Here is a 19981-nt window from a genome sequence, read left to right on the forward strand (position 1 = left end):
AACGAAGCGCTATGACTTAGGGTGTAGGATAGGCAGGCTACAAAGCACTATGCCATCTTCGAAATAAGAGGCATGCCTTGGTAGTTAAATTGGATGGTTTAATAGGTTAATCACATCTAGATGTTGACGTGGCATTCTCTGATTGGTATACTGTGGGATATTAGTATTATTTTTACACATCATTAAGGATTTTGAAGCAATCGTTTGTGATACGGAAAGTGCATTTACATGTTTTTCCAGCAGCCACATGCACCTATCATCTGCCCTATCAAGTGAAATTACTGTTCCATTTGTCCTTGTGGGAACTAGAAAGTGCCTCATCGAGAGACTTTTCTCTTATTCATTTACCATCAAATTAGTTAATTTAGTGTCAAGTAGTTGCATATTAGGGTTAAATAGAGTAGTCCAAACCCAAAAAAGAAAGAGGATGAAAGAGTTGGTTCCTTGAAGATCTCTTTTGTATGTGAATATTTATGGACTTTGGTAAAGGTGGTCCTCGAGCTAAGCTAGCAGAATGAACTACCAAATACGAGCATGGTCATAGTCAGAAATAAATTTTGAAATTAAATGAGAACCACTTGTCTGTCTTCCATCTACCCCTTCCTTATGATCCAGGGCAGCAGCTCTTTTCTTTCTCTCTCTCTCTCTCTCTTCCCCCATGTTCTAAGGTCCAGAAAGAGCCAGAGCAAGTCTCTCGACCCAAAATCAGGCTCTCCTTTAAATGCTTTGTTACGGCTACGTCCGGCCATATTATTGTCAACACCACACTATTACTAGTACATTGACCGTACGTGAATTCCTTAATTACATCACCTACGTGCACGAAAACAACCCTAATCAATGTTTACAACATGCACTGATTGTTTTAATGTTTGAACAGACGTGCTTGATCGAAGACAACGAAACGTGTATTGTACAGACCAAAAATATGACATTGAAATTAAGATTATAGGACTGTATGGTAGGTAAAGTTTTCTCGTATTTGAAACGTGATAGATATTCCAACTTACCCAACTTAAAGCCTTTCAACCTTTTTTTCTCTCTTTTGGTAATTCCACTTTACGTTATAAGTGGAATCAACCATGTTGAATGATCTGTCGAAATTGCAATGAATTTGGGCACTATAAGTTACTATAGTTGGGTGTCCTTTTAAGCAGTATAACATGCCTGGATGTTGGCTGATAAGTGATCGATACTTCAACAATAAATTCAATGTGCCTGGCACTGATCAGCGTGAACCTCATGGGCCAAAAGGGTTACTGTTTTTCAAAAGAAGTCGACACCATGTTCTGTGATTGAAATTTGTTAACTGAATATGGAGGATGAAAACAGATACAAATATTGAAGTGGGTCTTGCATAATCACCGAAAGGCAGTGATTACCTGACCATCATAGGGTTTCGAGAGAAATGACCTCATGCTGAACGGGGCACATGAAGGCCATGTTACCTTTGCCCCCCTCTCGAAAACTTCTCCTCGAGACAAAATAGTTAGGTCCATCAGGGTCTCTCATTTCCTTCTCAGTATTTCTTCATATTCTCTCTGCATATTTTAACAAGAGATCAAGCCCCAGAATTAAGCAAGCAAGGATAATTCTTCAATTAATTATACTGATCCGTTTGCCTTATGTGAGCAATCAGATGATCCAGAACTTTACCTGTTTTTATTAATCCTGAACGTACATAAGCAAATTGGTTTTTGAGGTGACCTTCTACCTGCAAAATATCCATTAAAGGCCATGTTTAGTTTGTCTTATCGCCACATAACCCAAGAAGGGGAAAGATCTTAGGGGCATGCAAATTGCATGGAAAGAGATATATATATATTCCTTTATAGAGAAACATATAGACAGCAATAAACATGCTCCAAACCACCAAGGAAAAGCTAGACACCGACTTCACAATCTACAAATATAAAGGAGTAGTTAACAACCGAGGGGAAATAGCCTACCAATACTTTATTCTAATTAAAGAACCAAAATTTGGTAGGAAGAGGAAAATATTGTGGCCCTGGAAGTAGCCAGCTCGACCTTGATATTCGTGGAAGTTTCAAATGAGACAATTTATCAGAAGCCAGATATAAACGAAGGAAATTGGAAGCATAAACTTTTTGGAAGCCTAATCTTAAACAACTCGATGTATGTCTGGAATGGAGAAGAAATGGAAAACGGGAATGGCCCCATTTACAGCTAAGCCCTTGAATGCGGAACGCCAAGGACTTTACGGATGTACCTTAAACAGAGCAGAGCTGAAGCACATGTACAGTGTTAGATGAAGGAAACAATAAATGTCATGTTTCGGGAGATGGTCTACTTACACAACTGTACTATTTATCGGATGGGGCTTTTCGCATTCCATTCCAGGGAACAACACTCTTTTGGAAGGGGGTCCAAGCCAGGGTGGATGATTTGTTGTTTGGGTCAGGGGGAGAGAGGACGTCCTAACCATGCAGACATTGAAGTTTCGAGGAATTTGGAGTAAGTCTTTGCGCCATAGGGAGACCTAGAAGGTCCGACATTTTTGCTAGCTGAAAATTATGACCAATGACTAAAATTTATAACCCACATCGCAACTCGCCATATGAAAATTCTTCGAAAGGTTTAGCATTTCAACCGGCCCTTTGATGAAATGCTGTACGTTGCTGGTCATTTGCTAGACAAGAATCCAGGTCTTAGTTCATGCGTGAACTTGGAGTGTGAATCCTGCATCTGAGTTTCCATTAGCAACCTTAGTTAAGTGGCTTACCCCCTCATAAAAAAAATAATTATAGCAATAATACACAGGAGTTGTAGTCCCCGGATGATGGCTTGAAGCCCAAGCCTAAGGCCAAAGCCCTGAATCTTAGTTCTGATTACAGTTATTGGTAAGATGGGTGAGCCCAAGATGAGTAGGCCCCCATCATCATCTCAATCTCACTGATTGTCATGTTTTAGCATTTTATTGCACTCTAATGAAAATGCTTTTAAGAATTTTATCCAAAATCCCCACCCTCCCAACCGTGAAATACTAAACACACGTTCATTGCTGAAGTAGCTGTTTCAAAGAGTTATGGATGAATTGCTGGCACTTGAAAAGATGGCTTCGGATTGAGTTGCATGCTGATGAAAACTGCTCTATTCAAAAAAAGAGATATGGAAGAACCTTGCCCTCGGCTATTGTCAATGAATCCCTCCTAATTCCCCCTACTTAACAGCTCGGACATTCGGTATTTGGACAGTAATTAAAGAATACCGAAAACGTTATAGCAGCTTTAAAACAATGGGAAATCAGAAGGTGATAAACTTAACTAGAGTAGACAAAAGAATTAGTACTTGACACATTCAGATTTCAAACCAGTACAAGCCCTCAGAGGTTGTGACCTCTGTTGAGTATCAATTCCTCTCAAAAGAATGAACCATAAGCATTTCAATATATATAGTATCCCACTACCTAATATAATCCATTTGGAAGCCGATCACCAGGAGTTGAAGAAAGGCATATAAATAGGCTTGGAGATGCTCAATTTCATTACTGGAGCTGCTGAAATTAGACTTAATGGTGCTCAACTTGAAACCGCAAGACCCTCTTTCCTCATTTGTTATAACAAACTTACTGCAAAACCTACTATCAACTTATGCACCTAAGAAGATAGAACAGCCGGCTGCTGTGTTGCCTCCTCTGCTTCCAAACTCTCATAATATTTGACAAGGACTTCCCATCCTCCAGGGCACATAAAACCGTCAGGAGGGTTCTCACCGTTTCTTGCATAAGTTCGCATCTGCAGCAATACCTATTAGAGTCAGAAACTTAAGAACTATATGCAATTTGAAATGCCAGCAAACTTAATTCGACAACATTTCAAGAGTATTGTCCAATCTAAGGGAATTTCCCGTCATATGGACACTTTCACAGATAACATTAATGCTTACTTGAAAACAAGATAATAATAATGGAAGCTTTTCTAGCAACCTTCGACATCCAATCAATTAGTCGAAATTGTATTAGCAGTAATGATTACTCTTCTGAAACTTCAATGACATGCCATACACTGTATCACAGAGCCTCATCTTCAAAATTTTCTTCATTAATTTATTTTTTCCTACTGAAATGTAATGAATTGTCCCAAACCAGTTCATGATATTCTTATATAAATTAATGAAGTAAAATTAAACCCCTTAAGTTTCTGGTTAGACCCTGTTTCCTTTAGTAACCACTGCAGAATTTCATAAGTTATATATAAGGTAGATTTGAGCAACAACTGAGAAGCAAGACTAATTGACTCAACAACAAGCATCATATTAGTTTTACATGTTATTCTGCACAAGACTTTTGACTAATAAAATGATGAAGCCTGAAACACCGTAAGAATCTAGAAAATCCAACACTTACCTTGGTTCCAGAGATGAAGAGGAAATCTTTAGCTCGCGAAGGATCAAAAAATGCCATCTTCTTTGCCACTGTGTCATAAGCTGCCACCTGCAGACCATAATTCAAGGAAATAAGTGGAAAAGGGAGGGGAAAAACACACACACACACACAACATAAGGCACCATTTCTTCAGCAACAATTAGTCCTGATTGAGTGGTAAAGGTTTCTCTTTGGATCATTGAGTGATGAAAAACCTTATTACTGGATCAGTATTTATTGAGATTATTGGCTACTGTTAAGATTAATGAAGGAGTTTCTAAAACGGATCAAGTCATATATACTGCATAAATTGAGTCACCATGTGATATTACTCTCTAAGGGGAGTAACTCATACATTGAAGATCTAGCAAAAGGACAGCCTAACCCCTAACCCATAAATATCATTTGAAGCATTTATCAATCAAGAATAGCCAGTAAAGTTTATATATGATAAACAAGGAATTGGAAGCAGAGCTTGAAGTAATAAGGTAAAAAGTAGCAAATATTATCTATAATTAAGGTTAAACCAGCATATATTGCCATATTGGTACGTACGTGAAATGGCAAAATGTTAAGCTTTTCCAACCCAGGAGCCATGCTTAGCACTTTTTTCCCATGATCAGGGTCATACAAGTCCCTCTTCTCTGTTGGGTGACCCATTCCAGCAGGATCACGACCTACAATATAAAAATTAGCCCCAGCATTTATCCTTGCCTTGGCATGCCACTGCACCTCTGTTGGACCTGCATAATGCATGGGTGATGGGAATATGGCCACAATGGTAGTCTCAGGGTCAAGGACTCCATCTTCCAGGACCTGGATATAAATGAAATTCAATTTACAAGTCATTTGAACAGAGAAGCTGATGAAGTAAACAGTAAACTGTCACCTAAATGATAAGAAAGTACAAAAACTGTCATCAATTTAAACTTTTTACAGAAACTTTAAAGTTTCAAGACAAATTTATTTGAATGCTAAACACCATACAAGAAAAACATCAAATAGTTTTGGTTCATAAGTCAGAGCTACGAAGTACATAGAATTGCATCATTTTTCAAGAGTTTGCACATATCTTGTCCTTATAGCAAGTATCCTTAATCTGGCTGATATTAGTAGTGATTATATAAAGTGAATGATGGGAAAAACCTTGCTGTGTTGTTCCATGCGAACATTCAAGGGCACATCATCAGCCTTTGTGAAACCACCTAAAGGATGAAGCAACAGGATTGGATTCCTGAAACCCATTTCTAAAAGCCGTCTCCGAGTATCATTCATCAATAGTGCATGCCCATTATGGACAGGATTCCTTAATTGAAAAGCAAAAACTGCATCAGCTTTACGCTTATCAAATTCTTTCCGGAGTTGCTTGGGGGAAATTCTGTAATGATCAAGCCCATCGTTATATTTGATAGGTTTCAAAACTTCCAAATCACCTCCAATGAGCCAGTTTCCAGCTGGAGTGACGACTTCCTCAACATATGGCAATCCTGGTGCACTTGTTCCCCATGTTCTAGCTATTCTTTCTTCTTTATTATGCTTGTAGATTTGAATGCTGCAATGAAACTTAAACATTTAAAAAATATTTACAAAATAAGAAAGATTAATTGATTTGAAAACTTTCCAGCACAGTTTCAGCTTGCATGATACAAATGCCAATTCAATCAGTAATCGAGCAATTAAGCACATAACACTTGCAACCAACAAGACTCCTCGAAGGCTTACCTAGCAGTATACATCAAAGTAAACGAGCTGGAATTTTAAACCAAGCTTATATATTACTAAAACTTCCACCTTTTTTTAATTTGCATTCATAAAATCAAAATTGGAACCTTAAAAAAACAGTAATACTAACAGTTAGAGTATGTAGAAACACAATTGCAGTTGTCACATGCACCTTCACATATAATAAAAGATGTGCAAAAAAAAATAAGGAAAAAAAGAAAGAGATTGTTAAAAAAAAAAAACAGGAACCTCCTGAGAATGGCGATCAAGTCTCCATCAGGCCCAACCAACCCAACATCGGAAGACGACCCAATTCCTTCCTTAGTCTCATCATCAATAGCCAAAACAATGGGAAGTGACATGTTGACAATAGACCCATCTTTCATCCTCAACGAATTGAAATGCAAGCTCTGCAAATACTCATCTTCCCTCATAAACCCTTTCAGAGGACTAGCCCACCCTTCGCTAATCACATGCACCCACTCCATATCGATCTTGGTCAACCTCACCTTCGGCATTGACTCGGCCTCAGCCGTCTTCGCTTCCCTTTCACTCTCCGGCAGCACCAGATCGACGACGACCCCACCATCTGGCTCGATCAACGAGCTCTTGATCACGGGAGTCGAAGAAGACTGAACCGGAGCTTGCATTCTTCTCGGCTTGTGAAATGTTGACGTTAAAGGGTTAGAATGGTAAATTGGCCTTGGTCGGATTTTGGAGTTATAACAACCCGTGAAACAGCTGGGTCTGTTGCTGAAATTAAGATAAGTCGTGGAAGTGGTGAAATATACCTTAATCGTTACAGACATGATTGTAGGGAAGTTGTGAGATTCAGTTTGAAGAATAAGTTGTTAGAGAAGAACAGTGAGATCCGCGGAAACTGGGTGACAAAGATTGAGGCTTTAAAATTGGCGAACATCGTTGCTGTTGGTGGTGGAAGAAAGAGCATTCGGCTGGAAAAGAGATCCACACGTTTGCCTGTTTCACTCGCTTTCGTGTCTGTGGACGGGGGAAGTTTGGCGCTGGGGGACCAGAGGAAAAGTATGGGCTCAAAGGCCATATTGAAAAGGTTGAAAGGAACTCGCAGCCCAATCCTGACCCAAGAATTCAGGACTGCACGTCTAAAGATCAATGGATGGGAAGCCTTGAAATGTTCGTCTTTCAGGTCTTCCTATCTATCTTCCATTGATTCTTTGCTTTCTATAATGCTCAATCGCGTTCAAGGGTAGTCACCTTCGTTACATTATCCTTGGCTTGCTAGTTGGCTTGAGCTTTTTCTTTTTCTAGAACAAAAGAAGATGGTTGTTCCATGACTGTGCCTTGCTTTCATGATGGAGGTGGCAAAGATTTTGAATCATCAGCTACCAGAGATTGGAACGTCATCATTCGAATCTAGAATTTTGTTCAAATTCCTTACATCTAACACTTAACTACTTGAACTATGGTTAGATTATATATTTGTATTCTAACCTTTGAAAAAATACAATTTATGAGCTTATCATCTTAATTTAACAAGAAAAAAAATGAATATTTCAAATTTATTATTCACATTTAAAGGCATTCGTTTTGATTAATGAATACAATTTTTGCTTTTCAAAAAATATATATTATTAATTTAATCTTTTATAATAATATAAGTTATTTACAATATATTAATTGAGAAAAGAAAAAATCACAAATAGTCGTATGAAAAAAAATGAAATTATAAAAAAATATAAATGAAATTTACTTTACATTTCATCTTAAATAGCAATTTAATATGCTTTTAGTAGATCCTATTATAATTTAGTTACTAGTTATACTGCCAAAGTATTTCAACTAGTATACAGAAAGAATCTGTAATTAGATACCAAGTAAATAAATAATTAGTGTGTGAGTGATTAGTTTGTATGTGTTGATTAAAGAATTAAATACATATGAATTGGGTATGTAAGAATGTGATGTTCTTTGCCTATGACTGAAGGAATAATTTTTCAATGAAACTTTAAAATATTTATCAAGATACAATTTTGTAGACATAACCAAGACTTGCATAAATTACGCAAATGTTAAACTACTTGAAAATATTTACCCATGCACTGCTTTGAAGAAGTTTTTAAGATCATGTGCTTTTTCCTTCATTGCATTTAAACTAGTGAAATCAACTAATGCTTGAGATTCTAAATCCATAGTTTTGAATTAAAGAAAACACTTATACAATCCACGTTTAGCTGCAAGTTCAATGGATTGTAATTAAAACTTTCAAAAACAAAATCTTATAATAAAAATGTTTAAACTTACCTTTCTTTCACTAATAATTCAGTGAACATGATTGGGGTAATTATGATTAAAATCAAAATAATCAAAATAATTTAATAAATTTGATTAAAACAGTTTGATTAATTTAAAAATAAGACCAATTAAATCGATAAGTCAATTGATTTTGATTTTTCTTTTTTTTTCTAGTTAATCAAATTAATCAATTTATAACTACGAGCATATTTTCAATTGCGTTTGTCGAAACACTTTAATATTTTTAATTATATTTGCTATAACATTTTGATGTTATTAAACTTACATTATTATCATGATTTCATAATTTAATTGATTTACTATATAATAAAACATAAAAAAATGAATCTAAAACAAAATATAAGATATGTGACCCAAATAATTCACATAATTTGATAAACCGAACTTTGGATCGATTTGGTTAATTTTCGCAACATATTCAATTAACTTACATTGTTATCATGATTTCATAATTTAATTGATTTACTATATAATCAACATAAAAAAATGAATCTAAAACAAAATATAAGATCTGTGACTCAAAAAATTCATATAATTTGATAAACAGAAGTCTAGATCGATTTGGTTAATTTTCGCAACATATTCCATTAATTTAATTATACATTTTTTATAATCAAATTAACATTTTACTCATCCTACTCTCAAAGTCATGTATTCTTTTTTTAAAAGGCAATAGTAAACTTGACAAATTGTGTGTTTCATGTCATAAATGTATCAGACACGATTAAACACAAAACACATTAAGACTAAACACGAACACGATATGTTTAATATTCGTATCTTAAATTTACAACATGTACACGATTAAAATGTTTATTAAATATATCAATATACGACACGACACGATTAATAACACATTTAACATAATTAGTACTTTTAACACTATTAAATAAAAATATTTACAATTAAATAAAATTTTATTATTTAAATTTAAAATCTATAATTATAAAAATAATTATATAAAAAAATTAATAACATCAAATATAATAAAATTTAATATAAATAACATACATAAAATTCATTATCATATAATTACATTATAGCCTTTATAAAATTAAAAAATTACTAAAATAAATATTTAAAATTATTTATATAAGATTAAAATAGTTTTTAACTATTAATTGTTAATAGGTTAATAACGTGTCACGTATATACGATTAAGTAAACGTATTTAAATGTGTTTATCGTGTCTGACAAGTTAAGATACGAAAATTTTCGTATCTTAACGTGTCAAACATAATTAAACACGAAACACGTTAAAATTAAACTCAAAACCTATTTAACTTATATATTATCATATCATGTTAACGTATCGTATTTAAAATTATCAGATCTAAATAATAATTATCACAATCTTATACTAGCAGTTTGTAAGGTTGAGTCTCAAATTAGGCATTACACTTGGTTATGCTCCAATTGCCAAAATAAAGTCCTAAATGGTAATTCAACTCAATTAATTAAACAATACTTTTTTTTATTACAAGAAAAATAACATTTGACCTTTCCTTTGAAATTCATAATTTAGTTGACAATGTCAATCAGGTCATCAATGTCAGTCACAGATAACACTACTACCGTTAGATTTCGGAGAAAAGACGCACGGCGACACATTAAAAAAAAAAGCAAAAAGGCCCCACATCAAAATCCACATATCGTCCTTTAGATATTTTGGTCTGTCACGCAATTATCTCACAGCCACCTCCTTATTGCCGAGGGAGAAGTATATTCCAAAAAATTTTAAAAAGAAAAATAAAAATGAAAACCTGTTAGCTCCACAAGCCAAAGACCAGAACGACCTTTCCCATATACAAAGACGCAAACACCCCTATCCTTCTTAAGGTCTCCCGCTTCTTTATTTCTGTATCCCCTAAATCTCGTAGGGGTATTATTGTCTTGTAAGTTTGTCACCGTGCCCTAATTCGCCGTCGCAACAACAGATCCACAAGACCAGAAGCTAGAAAACAAAACTCGAAAGCAAGCCTGGTTTTCCTTTTTTCTCTTATATTTATCGATTTTGCGGTTAGGGTTTTGTCTTTGGTGTTCCAATTTTTTAGAGATCCGCGAGAGATTGGAATTGGGAGGGATTGGCAATGGGAGTGCCAGCGTTCTACAGATGGTTAGCGGAGAAGTATCCGCTTGTTATAATGGACGTTATCGAGGAAGAACCGGTGGTTATCGACGGCGTCTCCATTCCGGTTGATACGAGTAAACCTAACCCCAACAAACTCGAATTCGATAATCTTTATCTCGACATGAACGGGATCATTCATCCTTGTTTCCACCCCGAAGACAGAGTAACTTTCTCAACACAGTAAAGTTTTCATTTATTTTCCAGCATTATATTTCGTTGTAATTGTTAGAGTGATTATAATTTGGTGAATTTGATTTCGATTCATGCAGCCTTCGCCGACAACTTTTGATGAAGTATTTCAGTGCATGTTTGATTACATTGATAGATTGTTTGTTATGGTCCGCCCTCGGAAGCTTTTATTTATGGCCATTGGTGAGTAGTGCTAGCTTCGGTTGAAAGATATTTTTGATAATTTTGACATGCAGATAAAATGTATATGTATAAATATTTGGTAATACTAACTGTATATCTGGAAACACGCTGTAGATGGCGTTGCCCCTCGGGCCAAAATGAACCAACAGCGCTCTAGGCGATTTAGAGCAGCAAAAGATGCTGCAGAGGCGGTATGTGATCTTGTCATTGCTCGGGTAGTTTTTTTTTTTTGTTTCCAATGCTAATCTGTATACTAGATGAAATCTTAAGATCATTCAAGAATGAATTTGTTGACATAGGTATTTCGTACTCTCCTGCAATTTAATGACATTGATGCTACAACAGAAGCCAAATTTGATAATAATTTTGATTTTGTTAACTTTCCTTTGGTAGGCAGCTGAAGAAGCAAGGCTACGAGAGGAGTTTGAGAGGGAGGGCAGAAGGCTTCCTCCTAAAGAGGAATCACAACTTTTTGATTCAAATGTTATAACACCTGGCACTCCATTTATGGCTGTTTTGTCAATTGCTTTGCAGTACTATATCCACCTTAGGTTAAATTATGACCCTGGATGGAAAACAGTCAAGGTAGTATCAATGATATGGTTCCTTGTTTATTTTGCTTTCTGTTGCTTTTTTGCTTTCTTTTAACATGATTGAGAGTTTTTGGCCTTTTCTTATATTTTCATCTTATTGAAGGTTATTCTTTCTGATGCAAATGTTCCTGGTGAAGGAGAACATAAAATTATGTCATATATTCGGCTCCAAAGGAACCTTCCTGGTTTTAATCCAAATACACGCCATTGCCTGTATGGTTTGGTATATTTCTCCCTTCATTATTTCCATTTTGGATTTCAGCTTCTCTACATAAATTAATATGCATGCGTTCTTTACTTCTATTTATTTGCTTTGGCCAACTTTACTGGACTAAATCTTTCACTCTGCTAATTGTTGACTCTTGACAGGATGCTGATTTAATTATGTTGGCCTTGGCCACTCATGAAGTTCATTTTTCAATCCTCCGAGAGGTTTGTATTTTTTGAACTTGAAGAAAACTGCTGCATTGAGAATCATTATAAATTGCTTGAAATGTTTTACACTGATCTGCCTTTCTTGTATTTATAACATATGTTTGAGGTTGATTATTTTACTCATTTAGCAGAATAAGTGGATGTTACAAGTTAAATTATTTTTGGAAGCATGTTTTATCGTTCTATTATCCTGTTTCCCAATTGGCCCAAAAGTAACAGGTTTTATGGAATACTTTCAGGTTGTCTTTACCCCTGGACAAGATAAATGCTTCGTGTGTGGTCAGATGGGCCATGTAGCAGCAGATTGTGAAGGAAAGGCAAAGCGAAAGGCTGGAGAATTTGATGAGAAAGGTGATGGAAAAGCTGTGGCCAGAAAGCCTTACCAGGTAATTTTTCAATTGAATTTATATTTGAAATGATTATAATAAAATCGTTCAATAAATTACAACTTGTTATTTGCTTCTCTTTGCAGTTTCTGAACATATGGACACTTAGGGAGTATCTGGAATATGAGATGAGAATCCCCAACCTTCCTTTTGAAATGGACTTGGAGCGTGTTGTGGATGATTTTATATTCATGTGCTTCTTTGTTGGCAATGATTTTTTACCTCATATGCCCACACTAGAGATTCGTGAGGTCTGTAAATGGTTGAAGTAATTATTTTACTGTTGGCTTAAATTTTTATAATGATTTTGTGAATGGAAACTCAAGGTTTCATATATAAAACTGAGGTTTTAATAGGAAGCTTTCTCTTTTCCCTTTGTTAATTTTACAGGGTGCAATCAACTTGCTAATGGCTGCATACAAGAAGGAATTGAGGTCATTGGGTGGTTATTTGACCAATGGAAGCAAGGTGCCTGTTACTCTTATTTGTGTCAGCTACGTATTTTTCCAATCACCAAATTTCATTTGGTACGCTAATAGTTTTGACTTCTTGTTTGCAATTTCAGCCAAATTTGAGCAGGGTAGAGCATTTTATCCAGGCTGTGGGATCCTATGAAGATAAAATATTCCAGAAAAGAGCACGATTGCATCAGGTTTGTTGAGTTCAGGATCAATATGATTCTTATTTCACTTAAAGCAATTTTCGTTTATGTTTGGGCTTTGTCATTGAGTCATATTATTATGGAAAACTTGCTCATGGTTGCCTTTCATTTTTCATAAAAATAAGGGTTGGGGATCTTTGCCTTGTGGTTAGGTTGTCGCTTTGGTTCTTTTAATGTTGCAGTGGTAATTATCTATCTGTTCAATCCTCTTTTCACTGATTGTGCAAGAGATGTGATTATCACCCAACTATTCTTAAGTATCATGATTGGAATCTGAAATGGCACTTTTTCTGTATGCTTTGGTGGCAAGATTAACTATTTTGTAACTGTATAACTTTTGAGTTGCCTTCTGCTGTTTGCTCTGAGCAGTTTTGTAGTTTTAAAACTTGAATCTTGAATGTTTCTGAAAATGTTTTATGGGCATATATGCACCTTAATATGAACAGACCAACTTGAGGCTTCTTGGAATGAATGCATTATATTTGGAACTGTACCTCTTTACTCATCCTTTGACCCAGTAAAGTATTCAGTATTAATTTGTTCTATGCTGCTGGTAACGGACAGCGTCAAGCAGAAAGAATCAAGCGTGAAAAAGCACAAGCTAGAAGAGGAGATGATGTGGAGCCTCAAATTCAACCTGATTCTCTGGTTCCAGTTGCTAGATTTCACGGTTCCCGTCTTGCCTCAGGCCCTTCACCTGCACCATTTCAGCAAACAATGGAGTCTAATGGTAATGGATCCTCTGGTCAGCCGCACAAAGTGCGACGTTTATCTTCAGGAGCCACTATTGGTGCTGCTATCGTCGAAGCAGAGGATAGTATTGAAACAGAAGTACGTTTTCCTGCTTCAGGAGAGGCACTTTAATGTAATTCTGACTCCTACAGCCATTCTTTAGGACTCATATTCCATGGGCTAACCTATGATTTGGTATGAGCCTTGCTGGCAAGGAGTTTAGAGAGTATTAAGCATCCTGCAATATATTTTTATTCGAATGTTGTATGTTATAATAATGGTGCTTACTATGTTGTTTCTTTCATCCCATTGGCATCAGGAACATGAGAACAAAGAAGAATTGAAAGCAAAACTTAAGGAGTTGATCCGTGACAAATCTGATGTTTTTAACTCCAAAAATCACGAGGAAGATAAGGTTTGAATATGACATTATCTATTCATAAGTAATTTATTATTATTTTTTCAGTTCTACTTCTATTCTGGCTAAAGATAGTAGTCATATTAGAAACTCAGTTGAAATTATTTGTATGTCCAATTTTCAACATTTATGCTGTCCCCACCCATCATCTTATTTCTACCACATGGCAAATAATTCATGTTGAATTGTAATTGCATGTAAAATTCAATGGGCTAGACTTAGTTTCATATTTTTTTTTCAAGTTTTTGGCTGTTCAGACATGCATGTTTGGACAAAGCATGCACCCTTGATATCATATGATGTGTGCTCTCTCTCTCTCTCCCTCTCCCCCCCCCGTCCGAATTTGTTGCTGTTATGGTCCATGACTTAAGTATTTTTGCTGCTTTTATGAATTTTTGCTTGTGTCAGATTAAACTGGGAGAACCAGGATGGAAAGAAAGGTATTATGAAGAAAAGTTTTCAGCAAAAACTCCAGAGGAAATGGAAGCAATACGAAAAGATGTTGTGAGTTAATACATTTTTTGTGAGGACGTTGTAGAATATTATGTTAATGAATTATTTCTCTAATAATCTTATATGCTGGAGCTTCTGTTGTGTAGGTTTTGAGGTACACGGAAGGTCTATGTTGGGTTATGCACTATTACTATGAAGGGGTTTGTTCTTGGAGGTGGTAAGTTTCTTTTACATTTATTCTTTTTCCCAACAGTGGTTGTAAAGGAAAGTTTGACCAGGCTTATTTTGGTTGATTTCCATTCTGGAATGATTTATATGGATACTTTTGGTGAATTCTTTTCTCTATTTGCTTGTCCTTGTTTTCCCATCTTTTTTCACCTGAGGGCTGTGGTCGGTGATGTTGGTATTTGATAGAGCTTTTATTGATCTTGTTGGAAATTTAGTGTTGGAGTGATGCTTTTTCTCATGTTATACCTATTAGGTTGTATTCTATTTTGGAACCATTCTGGTGTATATAGTTTGTGCTTAGAATCAGTAATCTTATTTGTTTTGGATGTATTGAGTTTAAATTTTTTTTTTCAGCCTCATTGTGCTTTGTTTTGGTGAGAGTGACGTGCTGCCATTGAACAATTTTGTTGCAGGTTTTATCCTTATCATTATGCACCCTTTGCATCTGATCTAAAGGATCTTGGTCAGCTAGATATTCAGTTTGAGCTGGGCTCCCCCTTCAAACCATTCAATCAGTTATTGGGGGTTTTTCCTGCGGCAAGGTACTTCTACTAGTTTCAAACATGTTATTTTTGTAAGTTTCTGAGCCATGTAGGATACTAATGAGTGTGTCTCATTTGCAGTGCCCATGCACTTCCTGAGCAGTATAGGAAATTGATGACTGATCCAAATTCACCCATTATTGATTTTTACCCAACTGGTATGCATTGTTGCTAAACACGCAGGCATATATGTATTTCTTCTTAATTTCTTCGATAAAGTCTGAAATCTAAACTCATTCTTTCTATCAGATTTTGAAATTGATATGAATGGGAAGCGGTTTTCATGGCAGGTAGGTTTATCTTTTACTCTCATTTGGTTTAGTTTCATATGCCAAGTGGTTTACAGAAAGTCTTTGGTTTACTGAAGTGGAAATTTGATCTATTTGCTATTGCTTCCTGAAGGGTATTGCAAAATTGCCTTTCATTGATGAAGAACGTCTTCTTGCAGAGGTTGCAAAAATAGAACATACTTTGACGGTATGGCACTGTAATCAAGTCATGATTCCATGCGCACCTTCTACTCTTTCTCCTTTTGTTAAGAGTCTATATGTTCTTTCTGAATTTTGTTTTAGCTTTCTTTTGATCTTTTAAATGCCACAATCTTACACAGGAGGAAGAAGCACGGAGAAACAGTATAATGTGTGACATGCTTTTTGTGGCAGCATCACACCGTCTCTCAGAACAAATATTTTCTCTTGACAATCATTGCAGACATTTGACAGAGAAGGAACGAATTGAAGTCAAGGAGGAAGTCAAACCTGACTTGAGGTTTGTTCTAATTGCTAATTTGGACTGTGGTTGAAATCAAGTTAGTCTGATGAATTCTATTATTCTAATTTTATTCTTCTTTGAGTACACTGCCAAGCTACTAGGATGTAATGGGGGATTCGTGACTTATTTATGTTGGGAAAATTTTACAGTTATTCAATTCTATCAATTGGCACAATGAAATATCTGTTTTGATGGTTTCCTGTCAGTATGGATCATCCATATAGATCATAAATTCGGTTTCTACACTAATTGTTGTTCTTATTAGGGTGTGTTTGGTAATAAGAAAATAACTTGCTGAGGAAAATTTTTTCTGTGTAAAATATTTTATAGGAAAATTTAATGTTTTTTGTTTGGATAAATTGTCGAAAACATTTTCTATAGCTTGGATCATCTTGTGGAAAACATTTTTCACTATCACTTAAATTTAAAAAATTTTAAATACGAAGAGTACCTTCTTAGAAACTATGGATTGTTAGACTTAAACCATTATTGGGATTTTTTTATTTTTGAAAAGAATTATTTGGATATTAGATCTAAATAATTCTCAATGTTGTTTAGGTCTAAACAACTTTTTGAGTTCTCTGGAGAATGTCTTACGCTCCACATTTTACATGGTCAATAGGGGTTTTTCTTGTTGACCCGTAAAATGTTTTACATCTGAAATAAATTTTCAGTCTTTCAAACAAGCATAAGTTCTGAAAACTTTTTCCGGAAAATATTTTATGTCAATGCTTTCTCATTGTGTGTAATATGTAAAGCTATACTAAGTTCTGAATTGTCTTCTGGTTTATGCTCTCAGTTATGTTTGATCACATTCCTTTAGTCACATGCTTCAAATTGCAAGTTTGCAAAGGGGAAAGTTGATGTTTTGTATTTCATTGTTTAGTCATGATAGAAGCTACATGCTCATTCACCATGTTGGTGTTGTTGGGCTAGTTTTGCTTTTATGTTCTAGTATTATTCCTTTTAATCTTAATTCTGGTTGTTACGCTGCTTTTGCTGACTATACTATACGGTCCAGTGATATACTTTAGAATTGAAGCTGTCTTGACTACTTTGCATGCTAACAGTGAATTTAAGATATTTTCCCACATTTTTTCTGATTTATTTAGGTCTGCATGCAGTGATGGGATGAATGGTTACATTTCCCCTTGTGCTGGAGATACTCACCCTCCTATATTCAGGTCTCCAATCAAGGACATGGAAGATATATTGGCCAATGAAGTCATGTAAGTTTCAATTATTGATGCTTCACTAATTTATTGATCATGTGCGGGGGACTGTTTATTACATTAAGATGCATATTTTATTTCTCTTTTTGGACACTTGGTTTCCAGATGCTGCATATATAGACTTCCAAAAGCTCATAAACATATCACCCGTCCTCCAGCTGGAGTTACATTCCCTCCTAAGGTATGTCGCAATTGCAGTTCTCTGCTTGAGATTAGATTCAGTTGTCATTTCTTAAATTTATTTTGCATTAATTCTGTATCACCTGTAATTTCATCTAGTTTTGCCTATGGTATATCATCTGAACTTGGCTGTTTATTGAATCATTCAAGTAGTTTGGATGTGGTAGTTGACCAAATCTTGTAGCTGCAGCTATTTCTCTAAATTTGTAAATATGAGATATGACCAATTGAAACAGTGACTTCTATTGAAAGACCCTCAACCCTAAATGTACTCCTTACAAAGGTTCTTGCTTGGCAAACGAGAACTTTGCTATGGATGCCATTATTGGAGCCCTTTCTGGAAAATAGGCTCCACATGCTTGTGTGCAATATGCTCAAAAAGTCATGCAAGAAGCAAATTTTTTAGTATAAAACAATGTTAGGCTTTCTCAATCTACAAAAGCACACCAAATAAAGGAGGAAAATTAAGTTAGGGTGGTTTTTTCATGAGGAAGCACTAATAAATGAAAAGAAATGGATGTTTGTATGAGCAAGCATACTTCTGTTAATAGTTAAAAAAGAAATGCTTATGTGGTTGATTTAGTCATATTATTTTTATTGATATTTTTCAACATTGTGCTTCACAGATGGTGCAATTCAGTGATATGAAGCCCGAACCTGTGTTATGGCATGAAGATTCTGGAAGGAGACCTTGGGAAAATGGAAGGTCACCTGCACAAGCTCTTCATTTGATGGAAAGGTCATTGTTCAAAAGATTGTATATATTATTGTTTCTGACTTCTTTTTTCCTTGCTGTACTGCATGTCCTATAGTGCTGGAAAACATTTACTAATGGTTTAAAATATGTTTGCTTTCTGTCTCAGGCATAACCCTCCGGGAGCCATTTCTGGCCGTAAGCTTGGGGAGGCATCACACAGACTCGTTGCTAATAGCTTACAGTTGAAGGGAGATCGTAATGGGTTCAGTAATGATATACATGCTCCACCACCATTATATGCTGCCGCTCCGTATGTTCCACCAGTCAATTCCCATGTAAATTATGGGTTTCATAACCAGGGGCAGCATAGAATGGTTCCTCCTGGACAAGATTACCCCAGTGCAGGTTACCCCTTACCTCAAACTCCTTTGCGTCCTCCGTATGCCCATGGCTACAATGAACCCTATGGTCCTCATCAATACCAAATTCATAACCAAGCAGCTGCCAATAATTTGCACTACCCTCCGAGACATGATCAGAATGGTGGATCAAGGCACATGCCCAGGTCTATGGCACAAGTGTCAATGGAGGCTAGTCCTTATCCTTCTCATCAAGGTGGATATGATGCCAACCGGATATATCAAGCACCTGGAATTGGTAGTCATCAGCAGTGGGGTGGTAGAATGGCTCCACAGGCCAACCAGGATGTTTTGGGAGGCTATGGCCTACATCAACAAGGTGTAGTTAACCGTGGTATTCATAGAGGTTATGACCATCAGCAACAAAGAGGTAACCAATTGCATCATCAGAGGGGAGATCATCACCAGAGAGGGAGCCAGCCACACAGGGGCAATCAACAACATGGCGGCAACCAACAACAAAGAGGAAACTCGTATGCTGCATTAGATAGGCAACGCCATAGGAGGGCCCCAGTGGAGAATAACCACTGAAAGATCACTTTTAACTGCAGTTAGGTGTTGATGTTTGAATTGTTGTATAATAGTATTAGTTTTTCCGAGTGGCTAAGGTTTTTTTTTTTTTTTTTCCTAGAAAAATAAGAGATGATGTCTATTTCCCATTTGAGAACTTCTTAATTATAACATTACATTAAACAACTTCAAGATTGGAGGTTTTGCTCCATTCCGTGAAAAGTAATTTTAAGTATATTTTTTCTAATTCCTTGGACAGAAGTAGTTTTGTGGAAGCTAGAGTTGGAAATTTTGATTATATGGATGTTGGGCTGCTGGGTCATTTTGTAAGGTCGGGCCGTAGGTGATGTGGGCTGGGTGGTTAATTGAATGGAGAACCTGGCCCAAGCTTATGAATGTTTTTCTTAATTTTTTTTTCTCTTTTGCTGTCCCTTTTTCTTCAATATTTTTCAAAATTCCATCTTTTGGCAGCATTTTCTTATAATAAAAAAAGAATGTCATTTCTAGAAGTCTATGAGAGATATATTCTAAGATAATCCTACTTTTGAAAAATAAGATTTTATTAATATATATATTTGCTTTTGGCTCGATGAATTGATGTAACACTGCAATATGAATCAGGTGAGATGGTCATAGAAGCAACCAACTTTTTAAAGATATGTGGCTGTTCTTCGACCTTGATTAAAAATACATATATATATATATATATATATATATATTTTTTTTTTTCATTTTTATTTGGCCTTTTCCGAATGAAATCTTGCTATTGGTCCCTTTAAAAAGAAGCCCACTTTTTCTTTTTTTTTTGTCTCTTGGTCAGAGA

At 35.7% G+C, this 19981-nt stretch overlaps 2 protein-coding genes across 3 annotated transcripts; one reads left to right on the forward strand and one right to left on the reverse strand.

Annotated features, from left to right (window-relative positions):
- Positions 1 to 3272: 3272 nt before the first annotated feature.
- Positions 3273 to 7086, reverse strand: LOC18591531 (Pseudouridine synthase/archaeosine transglycosylase-like family protein). The gene is made up of 5 exons (XM_007017706.3): positions 6356 to 7086; positions 5531 to 5936; positions 4940 to 5200; positions 4367 to 4453; positions 3273 to 3755 (listed from the first exon to the last, which is right to left on the reverse strand). The coding sequence occupies exons 1-5, from the start codon at positions 6913 to 6915 to the stop codon at positions 3618 to 3620; spliced, it is 1452 nt and encodes a 483-aa protein (XP_007017768.1). The 5' UTR covers positions 6916 to 7086; the 3' UTR covers positions 3273 to 3617.
- Positions 7087 to 10331: 3245 nt separating this feature from the next.
- XRN3 (5'-3' exoribonuclease 3) lies at positions 10332 to 19566 on the forward strand. Of its 2 annotated transcripts, none has more exons than XM_007017710.3 (23): positions 10332 to 10692; positions 10799 to 10901; positions 11016 to 11092; positions 11295 to 11486; positions 11598 to 11717; positions 11864 to 11926; positions 12169 to 12315; positions 12402 to 12566; positions 12706 to 12783; positions 12881 to 12967; positions 13541 to 13807; positions 14028 to 14123; positions 14535 to 14630; positions 14726 to 14796; positions 15221 to 15349; positions 15431 to 15507; positions 15599 to 15639; positions 15752 to 15826; positions 15960 to 16117; positions 17233 to 17349; positions 17458 to 17533; positions 18159 to 18271; positions 18396 to 19566. In XM_007017710.3, the coding sequence occupies exons 1-23, from the start codon at positions 10489 to 10491 to the stop codon at positions 19177 to 19179; spliced, it is 3336 nt and encodes a 1111-aa protein (XP_007017772.2). In that variant the 5' UTR covers positions 10332 to 10488; the 3' UTR covers positions 19180 to 19566. The 2 variants fall into 2 exon arrangements, with proteins under 2 accessions (XP_007017772.2, XP_007017771.2); XM_007017709.3 differs by having other exon boundaries at positions 17245 to 17349.
- The last annotated feature ends 415 nt before the right edge of the window (positions 19567 to 19981 follow it).

Source organism: Theobroma cacao, chromosome 8 (genome assembly GCF_053813885.1).
Source record: "Theobroma cacao isolate CCN51 chromosome 8, ASM5381388v1, whole genome shotgun sequence".
NCBI lineage: Eukaryota > Viridiplantae > Streptophyta > Magnoliopsida > Malvales > Malvaceae > Theobroma > Theobroma cacao.